The sequence below is a fragment of the Arachis stenosperma genome, chromosome 1 (assembly GCF_014773155.1).
Source record: "Arachis stenosperma cultivar V10309 chromosome 1, arast.V10309.gnm1.PFL2, whole genome shotgun sequence".
In the NCBI taxonomy this organism is placed as follows: domain Eukaryota; kingdom Viridiplantae; phylum Streptophyta; class Magnoliopsida; order Fabales; family Fabaceae; genus Arachis; species Arachis stenosperma.
The window spans coordinates 57,143,587-57,159,830 of NC_080377.1; the positions used below are offsets into that span (position 1 = coordinate 57,143,587).

Here is a 16,244-nt window from a genome sequence, read left to right on the forward strand (position 1 = left end):
GAGATTTGATGGCCCAAACTGGCGTTCCAAATCAGCTCAAGAAAGCCCGGCGTTAAACGTCGGAACTGGCACAAGAATGGGAGTTAAACGCCCAAACTGGCACAAAAGCTGGCGTTTAACTCCAAGAAAAGTCTCTACACGAAAATGCTTTAATGCTCAGCCCAAGCACACACCAAGTGGGCCCGGAAGTGGATTTTTATGTCATTTACTCATCTTTGTAAACCCTAGGCTACTAGTTCTCTACATATAGGACCTTTTACTATTGTATAAAAAAATCTTTTGATCATTTTCGATCTTAGAATCATCTTGGGACATCTAGTTCTTAGATCATTGGGAGGCTGGCCTCACGGCCATGACTAGACCTTGTTCTTATGTATTTTTAACGGTGGAGTTTCTACACACCATAGATTAAGGTGTGGAGCTCTGCTGTACCTCGAGTATTAATGCAATTACTATTGTTCTTCTATTCAATTCAGCTTGTTCTTATTCCAAGATATTCATTCGCACTCAAGAACTTGATGAATGTGATGATTATGTGACGCTCATCATCATTCTCACTTATGAACGCGTGCCTGACAACCACTCCCGTTCTACAAGCAAACAAGGCTTGAATGTTTATCTCTTGGATTCCTTAATCGGAATCTTCGTGGTATAAGCTAGAATTGATGGCGGCATTCAGGAGAATCCGGAAGGTCTAAACCTTGTTTGTGGTATTCTGAGTAGGATTCAATGATTGAATAACTGTGACGAGCTTCAAACTCCTGAAGGCTGGCGTTAGTGACAGACGCAAAAGAATCAATGGATTCTACTCCAACCTGATTGAGAACCGACAGATGATTAGCCGTGCCGTGACAAGGTGCGTTGAATATTTTCACTGAGAGGACGGGACTGTAGCCACTGACAACGGTGATGCCCAACATACAGCTTGCCATGGAAAGGAGTAAGAAAGATTGGATGAAGACAGTAGGAAAGCAGAGAGACGGAAGGGACAAAGCATCTCCATTCGCTTATCTGAAATTCTCACCAATGAAATACATAAGTATCTCTATCCTTGTTTTATGTCTTATTCATAAATCATTCAAAACCATTTGAATCTGCCTGACTAAGATTTACAAGGTGACCATAGCTTGCTTCATACCAACAATCTCCGTGGGATCGACCCTTACTCGCGTAAGATTTATTACTTGGACGACCCAGTGCACTTGCTGGTTAGTTGTGCGAAGTTGTGAAATTATGTTTATACCATGGTATTGAGCACCAAGCTTTTGGATTCATTACCGGGGATTATTTGAGTTGTGAAAAGTAGAGATCACAATTTCGTGCACCATGTCCTGTTCTATGATTTTTCATGGTTTTAGATGTAGTTGACTAACTTTTAGTCTATATTTGTGAACAAAGATTGAAATCCTGTAGAAGTGTCCTCTCTCCGTCCACGAGTTGCTTCCTCTCTCCGTCACACGAGCTTTTTCCGCTGCTGCTGCCGCCACTCACGTCGCACGATCTCACTCTGTCATCCCTTGTGTCGCAGAGCCCCTTCCACCCACCGCCACTCTCGTTGCGTCTGCTCCCTTTGTCGCCATCATCGCAGAGCCCTCTCTGCTGCTCTCGTCTCATTGTGTCTGCTCCCTTCATCGTCGTCGTCGCAGAGCTCTCTCCGCCGCCGCTCTTGTCGCGTCTGCTCCCTTCGTGAATTTTATGTATACTCCAATTTTGTGATTCTGCTCCCTTCCATTGGTTTAAGGACCAGGGTGTTAAGTGAATATTTGTGTGGATAAAGTAGGATGAGCTTGATGAATGCTATAGTTGTCTAGAACAAAAATTTAATTCAGTTAATACTAGTTTGGGTAATCGTTTACTTCATCAGTTTATTGCTATTGCCATTTTTAATATCTGATCTATTTGAGTAAGAAATGAATGTGGTGGATAGTTTTTTAATTTTATTTTGATATTATTGGATATTATGGAAATCATTTGAAAGTGTTTAGCAGTATTAAGAGAGTTCTTGGCCATGCACTGAACAATTAAAAAAATGATTCAACATATACTAGCTAAATTGTGTGTCCCAAAATGCTTTCAGGTATTCTGCGAAAACAAACCTTTAGGAAGAGATGTTGAACTCTTTCGTCGGCATTATTATGCTCCAGGTCAAGTTGGTCCAGCCTTTAAGGGAAGCCCAGGTGCAGAGTTAATAGGACTCAAATATTATGCTTATTGTTATTGTTATTGTTAATAGTTTATGGCATTTCCTTCCCTCTTTAGTTAGCACCATGTTAGTAGAAAGTTAACTCTGCTTTTGCACAAAATGTCACTGTCTATAATCTTCTATATATCAAATTTTGTGACAGAAAATTTCTTCTTTCAACAGAAAGTGAAGTGTCTGCTGACTCTCCCAATAAAACACATGATCCAATTTTGGCAAGGGTGAAAATATATCTATTTTAATACTTCTACAAGGTATACCCGCCCAAACACATCTTTTAATGAGCATGTGCTTAGAGTATGATTTATGTGTAGGATGCACATATAAACACTTGCATTCTAGTTTGTTATTGAGTGACATTCAGTGAGAAAGTGTAACCAGCATACCTTCTTGATTTTATTGAGTGAAAGTACTTTCAAGGACTCTCCAATAATCTCTATGAAGGCATCTATTGCTTCATCATTGTAGTAAGGAGAAATTTTCGTAAATTAACCCATCATTAGGAATTTGAATAAAAGAAATATTCTATGCAATAAGCATTGTGTACCATCCAAAGAAGCATAAGCATAGTATAATTACATACACATCAAATGATGAAGAAACACTCCTGACATTCCAAATGCCAATCATTTGTTCATGCATATGAACATCTTCTTACATAAGTTGTATACTTCCAAAATAGAAGGATGAGATTTCAAAAAAGAAGGGACATGAGAGACGCATCTCTACTGTTCTATTGTTTTCATCCATTATGTTCCAAATACTATCATAGTATGCCTGGTTTTCACTAGAGTTGCAATTGATTTGTTTTATCTCCATTCTTTTACTCCTTCACTATATTGAATTCTTATGTTTATGTTTTATCCTAATAGTGGTGTTAGGCCATTTGGAGTGTCCCTACTAATTGCTGGATTTGATGATAACGAGCCATATTTGTATCAGGTGTGTTGATCACCTACAACCTTGATCGCATTATGTTGTCTTGCATGTGGATGTGAAATAATAACCATGACTTACACATTTCTAAAGATAATGAATCCATGAGATCTTTTAGTTTAGTTATCCATTAAAAATTTAAAATAGAAAAGAAAAGAGCATATAATTTGTTACAGTGTAATGAATATGCTAAATAACATTGTTACTTGAAGCTTGATTAAAATGTTACAGGTTAGTGCTTCCTTTGGTAAAAATAGCATATATTAAGGGGGAGCCATGTGATAATTTGAAAGGGGGAGAAATTCAAAAATTCAAAGGGAATATTCCTTACTAAATCTTAAATTTCTTTCCATTTCAATTTTAATAATGTTTGTCATCAAGGGGGAGATTGATGAGTTTGGAAAACTCATATTTATTTTGATGATGAATAAACATTATTGAAATGATTAATTGCAAAATTATTAATAATGATTTTCATGTAACATATGCTAATTAATAATTTTGTGATGCAGGTTTACTACTGGGCCGAAAAATAAAAATTGTTGCAGGCCCAAATCAAAATACACACTCAGCCTTGTTGAAAGTTTTTATATTTAATGGTTGAATTGATTGTTATGTTATTTCGGCCAAATTAATCCATTATTGTTACAAGCCCAAGTTAAACATGTTTTGCTATTTGCCCCAATACATGATCCGAAAATAATTCATCAGGAAATCAAATGTTACTATTTGCCTTATGCCTTCTAACGGATCTCAACTTTTGCCATATGAATGATGGCTGAAATATTTTATTAATTGCGCCAGTTTAAATGTTGATACTAGAAAGCCCAAATTTATTTTTTGATGAGTAATCACTCATGCTTGATCCGAAATCAAATGTTGAAGAAAGCAAAAATTGCTTCCAACGGATCTAAGCTTATTACCATGTGATGGATTCCAAAATTTATTCAATTACCATTTATTGCATGGAAACAATGAGAGAAAAAGAAAAAGGGCATCTGATTTGATTGTAGCAACTATTGCTACACGCTACTCAACAAGGGAAGAATCATTTCAATTAATTTCATTCTCTTTTCTAATTTAATGATGTTCAGATTTCTTTCTTCTCTCTCATCACTTTCTTTCTCTTCTTCGGTCCTTACACAGTAAACCATGGAAGCTACTTTGAGCTACCGAAAAGAAAGAAAGGCAAAGACCATCACAATGATGGCACGAAAAAGAAAACATAAAGTATGTAGTGGCTGAGATTTTCACCAAAAATGGTAAGATTTGGTGAGGTAATCTCGAGCTCTTCATACCCAAAAAGAAAGAAAAAGATCTCGGCCAGCAAGGTGAAGATTGGTGTGCGAAATTGTGATCACTACTTTTCACAACTCAAATAATCCCTAGTAATGGCCCCAAAAACTTGGTGCTCAATACCATGGCATAAACACAACTTTGCACAACTAACCAGCAAGTGCACTGGGTCGTCCAAGTAATAAACCTTACGCGAGTAAGGGTCGATCCCACGGAGATTGTTGGTATGAAGCAAGCTATGGTCACCTTGTAAATCTTAGTCAGGCAGACTCAAATGGGTATAGATGATGAATGAAACATAAAGATAAAGATAGAGATACTTATGTATATCATTGGTGAGAGCTTCAGATAAGTGTATGAAGATGATTTCCCTTCCGTCTCTCTGCTTTCCTACTGTCTTCATCCAATCCTTCTTACTCCTTTCCATGGCAAGCTTATGCAAGGGTTTCACCGTTGTCAGTGGCTACCTCCCATCCTCTCAGTGGAAATGTTCAACGCACCCTGTCACGGCACGGCTATCCATCTGTTGGTTCTCGATCAGGCCGGAATAGAATCCAGTGATTCTTTTGCGTCTGTCACTAACGCCCCGCCCTCAGGAGTTTGAAGCACGTCACAGTCATTCAATCATTGAATCCTACTCAGAATACCACAGACAAGGTTAGACCTTCCGGATTCTCTTGAATGCCGCCATCAGTTCTTGCCTATACCACGAAGACTCTGATCTCACGGAATGGCTGGCTCGTTTGTCAGGCGAGCACTCGGTTGTCAGGCGATCAAACATGCATCGTGTATCAGGAATCCAAGAGATAAACACTAGAGCCTTGTTTGCTTGTAGAACGGCAGTGGTTGTCAGTCACGCGTTCATAAGTGAGAATGATGATGAGCGTCACATAATCATCACATTCATCAAGTTCTTGAGTGCGAATGAATATCTTGGAATAAGAACAAGCTGAATTGAATAGAAGAACAATAGTAATTGTATTAATACTCGAGGTACAGCAGAGCTCCACACCTTAATCTATGGTGTGTAGAAACTCCACCGTTGAAAATACATAAGAACAAGGTCTAGGCATGGCCGTGAGGCCAGCCTCCCAATAATCTAAGAACTAGATGTCCAAAGATGATCTAGAGATCTAAAGTGATCAAAAGATTCAAAGATCTCCAGATGTCAAATACAATAGTAAAAGGTCCTATATATAGAGAACTAGTAGCCTAGGGTGTACATAGATGAGTAAATGACATAAAAATCCACTTCTGGGCCCACTTGGTGTGTGCTTGGGCTGAGCAATGAAGCATTTTTCGTGTAGAGGCTCTTCTTGGAGTTAAACGCCAGTTTTTATGCCAGTTTGGGCGTTTAACTCCCATTTTGGTGCCAGTTCCGGCGTTTAACGCTGGGAAATCTGAAGGTGACTTTGAACGCCGGTTTGGGCCATCAAATCTTGAGCAAAGTATGGACTATCATATATTGCTGGAAAGCCCAGGATGTCTACTTTCCAACGCCGTTGAGAGCGCGCCAATTGGGCTTCTGTAGCTCCAGAAAATCCGCTTCGAGTGCAGGGAGGTCAGAATCCAACAGCATCTGCAGTCCTTTTCAGTCTCTGAATCAGATTTTTGCTCAGGTCCCTCAATTTCAGCCAGAAAATACCTGAAATCACAGAAAAACACACAAACTCATAGTAAAGTCCAGAAAAGTGAATTTTAACTAAAAACTAATAAAAATATACTAAAAACTCAACTAAATATACTAAAAACATACTAAAAACAATGCCAAAAAGCGTACAAATTATCCGCTCATCACAACACCAAACTTAAATTGTTGCTTGTCCCCAAGCAACTGAAAATCAAATAAGATAAAAAGAAGAGAATATACTATAGATTCCAAATTATCAATGAAACTTAGCTCCAAATTAGATGAGCGGGACTAGTAGCTTTTTGCCTCCGAACAGTTTTGGCATCTCACTTTATCCTTTGAAATTCAGAATGATTGGCTTCTTTAGGAACTCAGAATCCAGATAGTGTTATTGATTCTCCTAGTTAAGTATGATGATTCTTGAACACAGCTACTTATTGAGTCTTGGCCGTGGCCCAAAGCACTCTGTCTTCCAGTATTACCACCGGATACATACATGCCACAGACACATAATTGGGTGAACCTTTTTAGATTGTGACTCAGCTTTGCTAGAGTCCCCAATTAGAGGTGTCCAGGGTTCTTAAGCACACTCTTTTTGCCTTGGATCACAACTTCATTTCTTTCTTTTTCTTTCTTTTTCTCTTTCTCCCTTTCTCTTTCTCTTTTTTTTTTTTTCGTTCTTCCTTTTTTTTTTGTTGTATTCACTGCTTTTTCTTGCTTCAAGAATCATTTTTATGATTTTTCAGATCCTCAGTAACATGTCTCCTTTTTCATCATTCTTTCAAGAGCCAACAATTTTAACATTCATGAACAACAAATTCAAAAGACATATGCACTGTTCAAGCATACATTCAGAAAACAAAAAGTATTGTCACCACATCAAACTAATTAAGCTAGTTTTAAAGATGAATTCGAAATCATGTACTTCTTGTTCTTTTTTGATTAAAAACAGTTTTCATTTAAGAAAGGTGATGGATTCATAGGACATTCATAGCTTTAAGGCATAGACACTAAGACACTAATGATCATAAGACACAAACATAGACAAACATAAGCATGAGAATTTCGAAAAACAAGAAAATAAAGAACAAGGAGATTAAAGAACGGGTCCACCTCAGTGATGGCGGCTTGTTCTTCCTCTTGAAGTTCTTATGGAGTGCTTGAGCTCCTCAATGTCTCTTCCTTGTCTTTGCTGCTCCTCTCTCATGATTCTTTGATCTTCTCTAATTTCATGGAGGAGAATGGAGTGTTCTTGGTGCTCCACCCTTAGTTGTCCCATGTTGGAACTCAATTCTCCTAGGGAGGTGTTGATTTGCTCCCAATAGTCTTGTGGAGGAAAGTGCATCCCTTGAGGCATCTCAGGGATCTCATGATGAGAGGGGTCTCTTGTTTGCTCCATCCTTTTCTTAGTGATGGGCTTGAGGTCATGCCTTCTCAGTTGAACCGGCTTCCCTCTTGAGTTTCTCTTCCATTGAGCGCCCTCTTCACAAATGTTTATGAGGACTTGGTCCAACCTTTGATCAAAGTTGACCCTTTTTGAGTTTGAAAGGGATCTCAGGGATCACCTTCTTCAAGGCCACAACTTCATAGAAGTGGTCTTGATGCACCCTTGAGATGAATCTCTCCATCTCCCATGACTCGGAGGTGGAAGCTTTTGCCTTCCCTTTCCTCTTTCTAGAGGTTTCTCCGGCCTTGGATGCCATAAATGGTTATGGAAAAACAAAAAGCAATGCTTTTACCACACCAAACTTAAAAGGTTTGCTCGTCCTTGAGCAAAAGAAGAAAGAAGAGAGTAGAAGAAGAAGAAAATGGAGGAAAAAGTGAATGGCTTTGTGTTCGGCCAAAGAGGGGGAGAAGTGGTGTTTAGGTTGTGTGAAAATGAAGGTGTGAAGAAGGGTTTATATAGGATGGATGTGAGTGGTGAAGAGAAAGATGGGGTTTGATAGGTGAAGGGTTTTTGGGGAAGAGGTATTGAGGTGATTGGTGGATGGGTGAAGAAGAAAGAGGGTGGTGGGGTTGGTGGGGATCCACAGATCCTGAGGTGTCAAGGAAAAGTCATCCCTGCACCACATGGCATGCAAAATTGCGTTTTTAGCCAATTCTGGCGTTAAACGCCGGGCTGGTGCCCATTTCTGGCGTTTAACGCCAGGTTCTTGCCCTTTCCTGGCGTTTAACGCCAGTCTGGTGCCCCTTTCTGGCGTTAAACGCCCAGAATGGTGCCAGACTGGGCGTTAAACGCCCATTTGCTAGCCTTACTGGCGTTTAAACGCCAGTAGGTTCTTCCTCCAGGGTGTGCTATTTTTCTTCCTGTTTTTCATTCTATTTTTGCTTTTTCAATTGATTTTGTGACTTCTCATGATCATCAACCTACAGAAAACATAAAATAACAAAGAAAAATAGATAAAATATGACATTGGGTTGCCTCCCAACAAGCGCTTCTTTAATGTCAGTAGCTTGACAGAGGGCTCTCATGGAGCCTCACAAATGCTCAGAGCAATGTTGGAACCTCCCAACACCAAACTTAGAGTTTGAATGTGGGGGTTCAACACCAAACTTAGAGTTTGGTTGTGGCCTTCCAACACCAAACTTAGAGTTTGATTGTGGGGGCTCTGTTTGACTCTGATTTGAGAGAAGCTCTTCATGCTTCTTCTCCATGGTGACAGAGGGATATCCTTGAGCCTTAAACACAAAGGATTCTTCATTCACTTGAATGATCAGTTCACCTCCATCAACATCAATCACAGCCTTTGCTGTGGCTAGGAAGGGTCTGCCAAGGATGATAGATTCATCCATGCACTTCCCAGTCTCTAGGACTATGAAATCAGCAGGGATGTAATGGTCTTCAATCTTCACCAGAACATCCTCTACAAGTCCATAAGCTTGTTTCTTTGAATTGTCTGCCATCTCTAGTGAGATTCTTGCAGCTTGTACCTCAGAGATCCCTAGCTTCTCCATTACAGAGAGAGGCATGAGGTTTACACTTGACCCTAAGTCACACAGAGCCTTCTTGAAGGTCATGGTGCCTATGGTACAAGGTATTGAAAACTTCCCAGGATTTTGTTTCTTTTGAGGTAATTTCTGCCTAGACAAGTCATCCAGTTCTTTGGTGAGCAAAGGAGGTTTGTTCTCCCAAGTCTCATTTCCAAATAACTTGTCGTTTAGCTTCATGATTGCTCCAAGGTATTTAGCAACTTGCTCTTCAGTGACATACTCATCCTCTTCAGAGGAAGAACACTCATCAGAGCTCATGAATGGCAGAAGTAAGTCCAATGGAATCTCTATGGTCTCATTTTGAGCCTCAGATTCCCATGGTTCCTCATTAGGGAACTCATTGGAGGTCAGTGCACGCCCATTGAGGTCTTCCTCAGTGGCGTTCACTTCCTCTCCTTCTTCTCCATATTCGGCCATGTGGATGGCCTTGCACTCTCCTTTTGGATTTTCTTCTGTATTGCTTGGGAGAGTACTAGGAGGGAGTTCAGTAATTCTCTTGCTCAGCTGTCCCACTTGTGCCTCCAAGTTCCTAATGGAGGACCTTGTTTCAGTCATGAAACTTTGAGTGGTTTTGATTAGATCAGAGACCATGGTTGCTAAGTCAAAGGGGTTCTGCTTAGAATTCTCTGTCTGTTGCTGAGAAGATGATGGAAAAGGCTTGCCACTGCTAAACCTGTTTCTTCCACCATTATTGTTGTTGAAACCTTGTTGAGGTCTCTGTTGATCCTTCCATGAGAAATTTGGATGATTTCTCCATGAATAATTATAGGTGTTTCCATAGGGTTCTCCTAGGTAATTCACCTCTTCCATTGAAGGGTTCTCAGGATCATAAGCTTCTTCTTCAGATGAAGCATCCTTAGTACTGCTTGGTGCATTTTGCATTCCAGACAGACTTTGAGAAATCAAATTGACTTGTTGAGTCAATATCTTGTTCTGAGCCAGATTGGCATTCAGAGTATCAATCTCAAGAACTCCTTTCTTCTGATTTGTCCCATTGTTCACAGGATTCCTTTCAGAAGTGTACATGAATTGGTTATTTGCAACCATTTCAATTAGTTCTTGAGCTTCTGTAGGCGTCTTCTTCAGATGAAGAGATCCTCCAGCAGAGCTATCCAAAGACATCTTGGATAGTTCAGAGAGACCATCATAGAAAATACCTATGATGCTCCACTCAGAAAGCATGTCAGAAGGACATTTTCTGATCAATTGTTTGTATCTTTCCCAAGCTTCATAGAGGGATTCTTCATCCTTCTGTCTGAAGGTTTGGATTTCCACTCTAAGCTTACTCAATTTTTGAGGTGGAAAGAACTTTGCCAAGAAGGCATTGACTAGCTTTTCCCATGAGTCCAGGCTTTCTTTAGGTTGTGAGTCCAACCATGTCCTAGCTCTGTCTCTTACAGCAAAAGGGAATAGCATAAGTCTGTAGACCTCAGGGTCAACCCCATTAGTCTTGACTGTGTCACAGATTTGCAAGAACTCAGCTAAAAACTGATGAGGATCTTCCAATGGAAGTCCATGGAACTTGCAATTCTGTTGCATTAGAGAAACTAATTGAGGCTTAAGCTCAAAGTTGTTTGCTCCAATGGCAGGGATAGAGATGCTTCTCCCATAGAAGTCGGGAGTAGGTGCAGTAAAGTCACCAAGCACCTTCCTTGCATTGTTGGCATTGTTGTTATTTTCGGCTGCCATGGGTTCTTCTTCTTTGAAGATTTCTGTTAGGTCCTCTACAGAGAGTTGTGCCTTAGCTTCTCTTAGCTTTCGCTTCAAGGTCCTTTCAGGTTCAGGGTCAGCTTCAACAAGAATGCCTTTGTCTTTGTTCCTGCTCATATGAAAGAGAAGAAAACAAGAAAATATGGAATCCTCTATGTCACAGTATAGAGATTCCTTGAGGTGTCAGAGGAAAAGAAAAGTAGAAGACAGAAGTAGAAAATTCGAACTTATCAAAGAAGATGGAGTTCGAATTTTGCATTAAGGAATAGAGTTAGTTCATAAATAGAAGGATGTGAGAAAAAGGGAAGTAATTTTCGAAAATTGAGTGAAAGATTTTGAAAACATTTTGAAAAACACTACTTGATTTTCGAAAATAAGAGTGGGAAAGAAATCAAGTGATTTTTGAAAAAGATTTTGAAATTAGAAATCGAAAAGATTTGATTGAAAACTATTTTGAAAAAGATGTGGTTAAGAAGATATGATTGGTTTTAAAAAGATGTGATTGAGAAGATATGATTTGAAAAACATTTTAAAAAGATTTGATTTTAAAAATTAATGACTTGCCTAACAAGAAAAGATATGATTCAAACATAAAACCTTTCTCAATAGAAAAGGCAACATACTTGAAATGTTGAATCAAATCATTAATTGATAGCAAGTATTTTTGAAAAAGGAAAGAAATTGATTTTGAAAACATATGATTGAAAAGATATGATTTGAAAAAGATTTGATTTTGAAAAACTTTGAAAACTTGAAAAAAAAAATTGATTTGAAAACAAAATCTTCCCTCTTGTGCCATCCTGGTGTTAAACGCCCAGAATGGTGCACATTCTGGCGTTTAACGCCCAAAACTCTACCCTTTTGGGCGTTAAACGCCCAGCCAGGCACCCTGGCTGGCGTTTAAACGCCAGTCTGTCTTCTTCACTGGGCATTTTTGAATGCCCAGCTTTTTCTGTATGATTCCTCTACAGTATGTTCTGAATCTTCAATTCCCTGTATTATTGACTTGAAAAGACACAAATTAAAAATATTTTTGGATTTTTAAATAATGAGGAATAATCAAAATGCAACTAAAATCAAATAACAATGCATGCAAGACACCAAACTTAGCAGTTTGTATACTATTGACACTAACAAAATGAGAATGCACATGAGAAATAACAAAACACTCAAGTCAATAGAATTCAAAGATCAAAACAAGGAAATCATCAAGAACAACTTGAAGATTAATGAAGACACATGCATAAATTTGAAAAATGCAAGAAGAACAGAATCATGCAATTGACACCAAACTTAAAATGAGACACTAGACTTAAACAAGAAATATTTTTGGTTTTTATGATTTTGTAATTTTTTTTGGTTTTTTTTTCGAAAATTAGGTGAAAAGGAAAATAAAGGTATCAAAATTCTTAATGAGAATTCCAGGAATCATGCAATGTTAGTCTAAAGCTTCAGTCTAAAGGAATTAGACATGGCTAGCCAAGCTTCAGCAAGACATTGCATTCAAGAGCTAAATTGATGAGGATCAATCAGCTTTGGTGATGATAAGAACATCACCTTGAAACACTAGAATTCATTCTTAAGAACTCTGAAAAAAAAAAATACCTAATCTAAGCAACAAGATGAACCGTCAGTTGTCCATACTCGAACAATCCCCGGCAACGGCGCCAAAAACTTGGTGTGCGAAATTGTGATCACTACTTTTCACAACTCAAATAATCCCTAGTAATGGCCCCAAAAACTTGGTGCTCAATACCATGGCATAAACACAACTTTGCACAACTAACCAGCAAGTGCACTGGGTCGTCCAAGTAATAAACCTTACGCGAGTAAGGGTCGATCCCACGGAGATTGTTGGTATGAAGCAAGCTATGGTCACCTTGTAAATCTTAGTCAGGCAGACTCAAATGGGTATAGATGATGAATGAAACATAAAGATAAAGATAGATATACTTATGTATATCATTGGTGAGAGCTTCAGATAAGTGTATGAAGATGATTTCCCTTCCGTCTCTCTGCTTTTCTACTGTCTTCATCCAATCCTTCTTACTCCTTTCCATGGCAAGCTTATGCAAGGGTTTCACCGTTGTCAATGGCTACCTCCCATCCTCTCAATGGAAATGTTCAACGCACCCTGTCACGGCACGGCTATCCATCTGTCGGTTCTCGATCAGGCCGGAATAGAATCCAGTGATTCTTTTGCGTCTGTCACTAACGCCCCGCCCTCAGGAGTTTGAAGCACGTCACAGTCATTCAATCATTGAATCCTACTCAGAATACCACAGACAAGGTTAGACCTTCCGGATTCTCTTGAATGCCGCCATCAGTTCTTGCCTATACCACGAAGACTCTGATCTCACGGAACGGCTGGCTCGTTTGTCAGGCGAGCACTCGGTTGTCAGGCGATCAACCATGCATCGTGTATCAGGAATCCAAGAGATAAACACTAGAGCCTTGTTTGCTTGTAGAACGGCAGTGGTTGTCAGTCACGCGTTCATAAGTGAGAATGATGATGAGCGTCACATAATCATCACATTCATCAAGTTCTTGAGTGCGAATGAATATCTTGGAATAAGAACAAGCTGAATTGAATAGAAGAACAATAGTAATTGTATTAATACTCGAGGTACAGCAGAGCTCCACACCTTAATCTATGGTGTGTAGAAACTCCACCGTTGAAAATACATAAGAACAAGGTCTAGGCATGGCCGTGAGGCCAGCCTCCCAATGATCTAAGAACTAGATGTCCAAAGATGATCTAGAGATCTAAAGTGATCAAAAGATTCAAAGATCTCCAGATGTCAAATACAATAGTAAAAGGTCCTATATATAGAGAACTAGTAGCCTAGGGTGTACATAGATGAGTAAATGACATAAAAATCCACTTCTGGGCCCACTTGGTGTGTGCTTGGGCTGAGCAATGAAGCATTTTTCGTGTAGAGGCTCTTCTTGGAGTTAAACGCCAGTTTTTATGCCAGTTTGGGCGTTTAACTCCCATTTTGGTGCCAGTTCCGGCGTTTAACGCTGGGAAATCTGAAGGTGACTTTGAACGCCGGTTTGGGCCATCAAATCTTGGGCAAAGTATGGACTATCATATATTGCTGGAAAGCCCAGGATGTCTACTTTCCAACGCCATTGAGAGCGCGCCAATTGGGCTTCTGTAGCTCCAGAAAATCCGCTTCGAGTGCAGGGAGGTCAGAATCCAACAGCATCTGCAGTCCTTTTCAGTCTCTGAATCAGATTTTTGCTCAGGTCCCTCAATTTCAGCCAGAAAATACCTGAAATCACAGAAAAACACACAAACTCATAGTAAAGTCCAGAAAAGTGAATTTTAACTAAAAACTAATAAAAATATACTAAAAACTCAACTAAATATACTAAAAACATACTAAAAACAATGCCAAAAAGCGTACAAATTATCCGCTCATCAAAGATCCTTGGAGAGTTGGCTTGTCTCTGATTCTGCTCAACCACCACAAAAGGTAGCTAGGGTGGCTACGTGATGGAAGAGGCAGAGATTGGAACAGATGAAGCCATCATCATCATCATGAAGCATCAAGGGCCAGAATTTCATCTTGGAGAACAAGGCAAGGATGGAGCGCTCGGATTGATGAAGAGTGATGACCAAGGAAGAACTAGAGGTATTTGCATGTTGGGTTTTGCATGGGTTACATCTTCTCTCTCTCTTTGGCCGAACCGGTTATGTGTGAAGGAAAAGAAGTTAAGCTTGGTTTTTGTTTCAACTGTGAAGGCTTCCCCTCTCTATAAAAGGGGTGAACAATCACGGCTTGATTCAAGGAGTTAGAAGTAAGCAGTGAGAGTGCAAGGCACATAATTCTCATAGCTACCTAAGCTTACAGATTTTCTTCTCCTTTAATGTATTCTGTTTTGTATTTTTGTTTAATTTTGTCATGTCTTGAGTCTCATGGAAAAAGGCAAACAGTGAGGTTTGTATGAAAAAGCCATAGAGCGGAAAAAGGCAGAGAGTGCAAAATTAAAAGAAAAAGCCATAGATGTCCTTAGAGTTCCTTTGTACATCTGTGTTGTGTTTCATGATTCTGTGGGAATTTTCTTGTAAGTTGGGTTAGCACTTTACAGTTTGTAATCAGGATGATTATAGTGAAATTCCATCATTGTTATGATGGAGACTGGATATAGGCTGTACTGCACTTAGCAGCTAAACCAGGATATATCTGGGTGTAATTTTCTCTCTCTTCTACTCCATTTCTGTTTCTACTGCATAGAAGCTAAAACCGAAAAAATATCTCGTGCCAAGTGACGAGACAAAAATAAAAGTCTCGTGGCTAGGGACGAGACAAAAATCAAAAAGTCTCCTCAAAGACCAGAAAGTGTAATTGATAAAAAGGGGCTAAGATTCAACCTCCCCTTTTCTTAGCCACTGAAAACCATCAATAAATATATACCATGTCTCTTCTATAAGTTTAAAGTGACATTTTTCTTTCCCCCAAAAGATTTTCTTTTGGTTTATGTTTCTTTGATGTTCATATCAGAGTCATTCTTTTATCCCCATTTCATTTCAGTGGTTCTTTTCATTCTCCACTTGCAAGTATACTGATGACATGGAACTTGATGATGCAGTCCACACAGCAATATTGACACTGAAGGAAGGGTAGAGTCATATCCTTTCAAGTTTATGCACTAAATAAAATCATTAACCATCTGACAACCAAGAACCTCAAAATAAGTTTCGTTCACTTTCTTTTAGAGTTACGGATTTGTAGAAGGAAAAGAAATTAATAGTAATATAGTACAATATTAAGGCTTCCTACATAGGCATTCACTTAAATAGTATTATTATTATTATCTGTACTTCTGTTGGTATAAAGGGCTTTGTATAATTGAAAATAGTTAATTTTTCATTTGTATTTTACAGGATTGAGGGACAGATCTCGAAAAAAAACATTGAAATTGGCATAATTGGATCTGACAAAACGTTTTGGTGGAAATCTCTTTCTGTAAAATTTATAATAATTCATGTGCTTTGCTTCTTATCTAGTCTGAATGACTTTCTATTTTGCTTTCTTCAAAACATTACATTACATGAACCTTGCTTCTAATTTTGTTGGATTGTACTTTGTGAATTAAAATAGGAATTCTTAGAAAACACAAATGTTAGCTATTACAAGAAGATTAGAGTATCAGGTAGTTCCACTGCTGTTTCATTACCACTGCCACCGCCGCTATACCTTCTATCTCTTCGGATGAAGACTATGATGATGATGGGGGATAAAGATGACACTGAAGACTATAGCTGATAAATTTAGTACGGTTGAACAATACAATGTGTTTATGTTTTGAATTATAGTTGGTGTATCAATATACTTTGTTGATGTATGGTTGTTACATATTATTATAATTGATGTATCAATACACTTTGTTTATATTTTGAATTATATTGACTTGCTTGTTTATAGTACTTTTCTTTTAGTTTGATAATACAATGAACTTGTTTAAATTTAT

General features: G+C 38.8%; 1 protein-coding gene and 1 non-coding gene across 2 annotated transcripts; both read left to right on the forward strand.

The window, feature by feature from the left end:
* Positions 1 to 3,055: 3,055 nt before the first annotated feature.
* Positions 3,056 to 16,039, forward strand: LOC130980029 (proteasome subunit alpha type-2-like). Its single transcript, XM_057903626.1, has 4 exons — positions 3,056 to 3,142; positions 15,305 to 15,393; positions 15,658 to 15,739; positions 15,875 to 16,039. The coding sequence occupies exons 1-4, from the start codon at positions 3,056 to 3,058 to the stop codon at positions 16,037 to 16,039; spliced, it is 423 nt and encodes a 140-aa protein (XP_057759609.1).
* LOC130951783 (small nucleolar RNA R71) lies at positions 10,230 to 10,337 on the forward strand. The gene has a single exon (XR_009074093.1). It is a non-coding gene; the product is annotated as a small nucleolar RNA R71 (small nucleolar RNA).
* Positions 16,040 to 16,244: the final 205 nt, after the last annotated feature.

Bases quoted from the DNA above. Each gene is read 5' to 3' on its own strand.
- LOC130980029 (XM_057903626.1), top strand. From the start codon at position 3,056: ATGTTTTATCCTAATAGTGGTGTTAGGCCATTTGGAGTGTCCCTACTA. The intron at 3,143-15,304 runs GTGTGTTGATCA...ATTTCATTTCAG, and splicing joins ACGAGCCATATTTGTATCAG to TGGTTCTTTTCATTCTCCAC. The intron at 15,394-15,657 runs GTAGAGTCATAT...TGTATTTTACAG, and splicing joins ATATTGACACTGAAGGAAGG to GATTGAGGGACAGATCTCGA.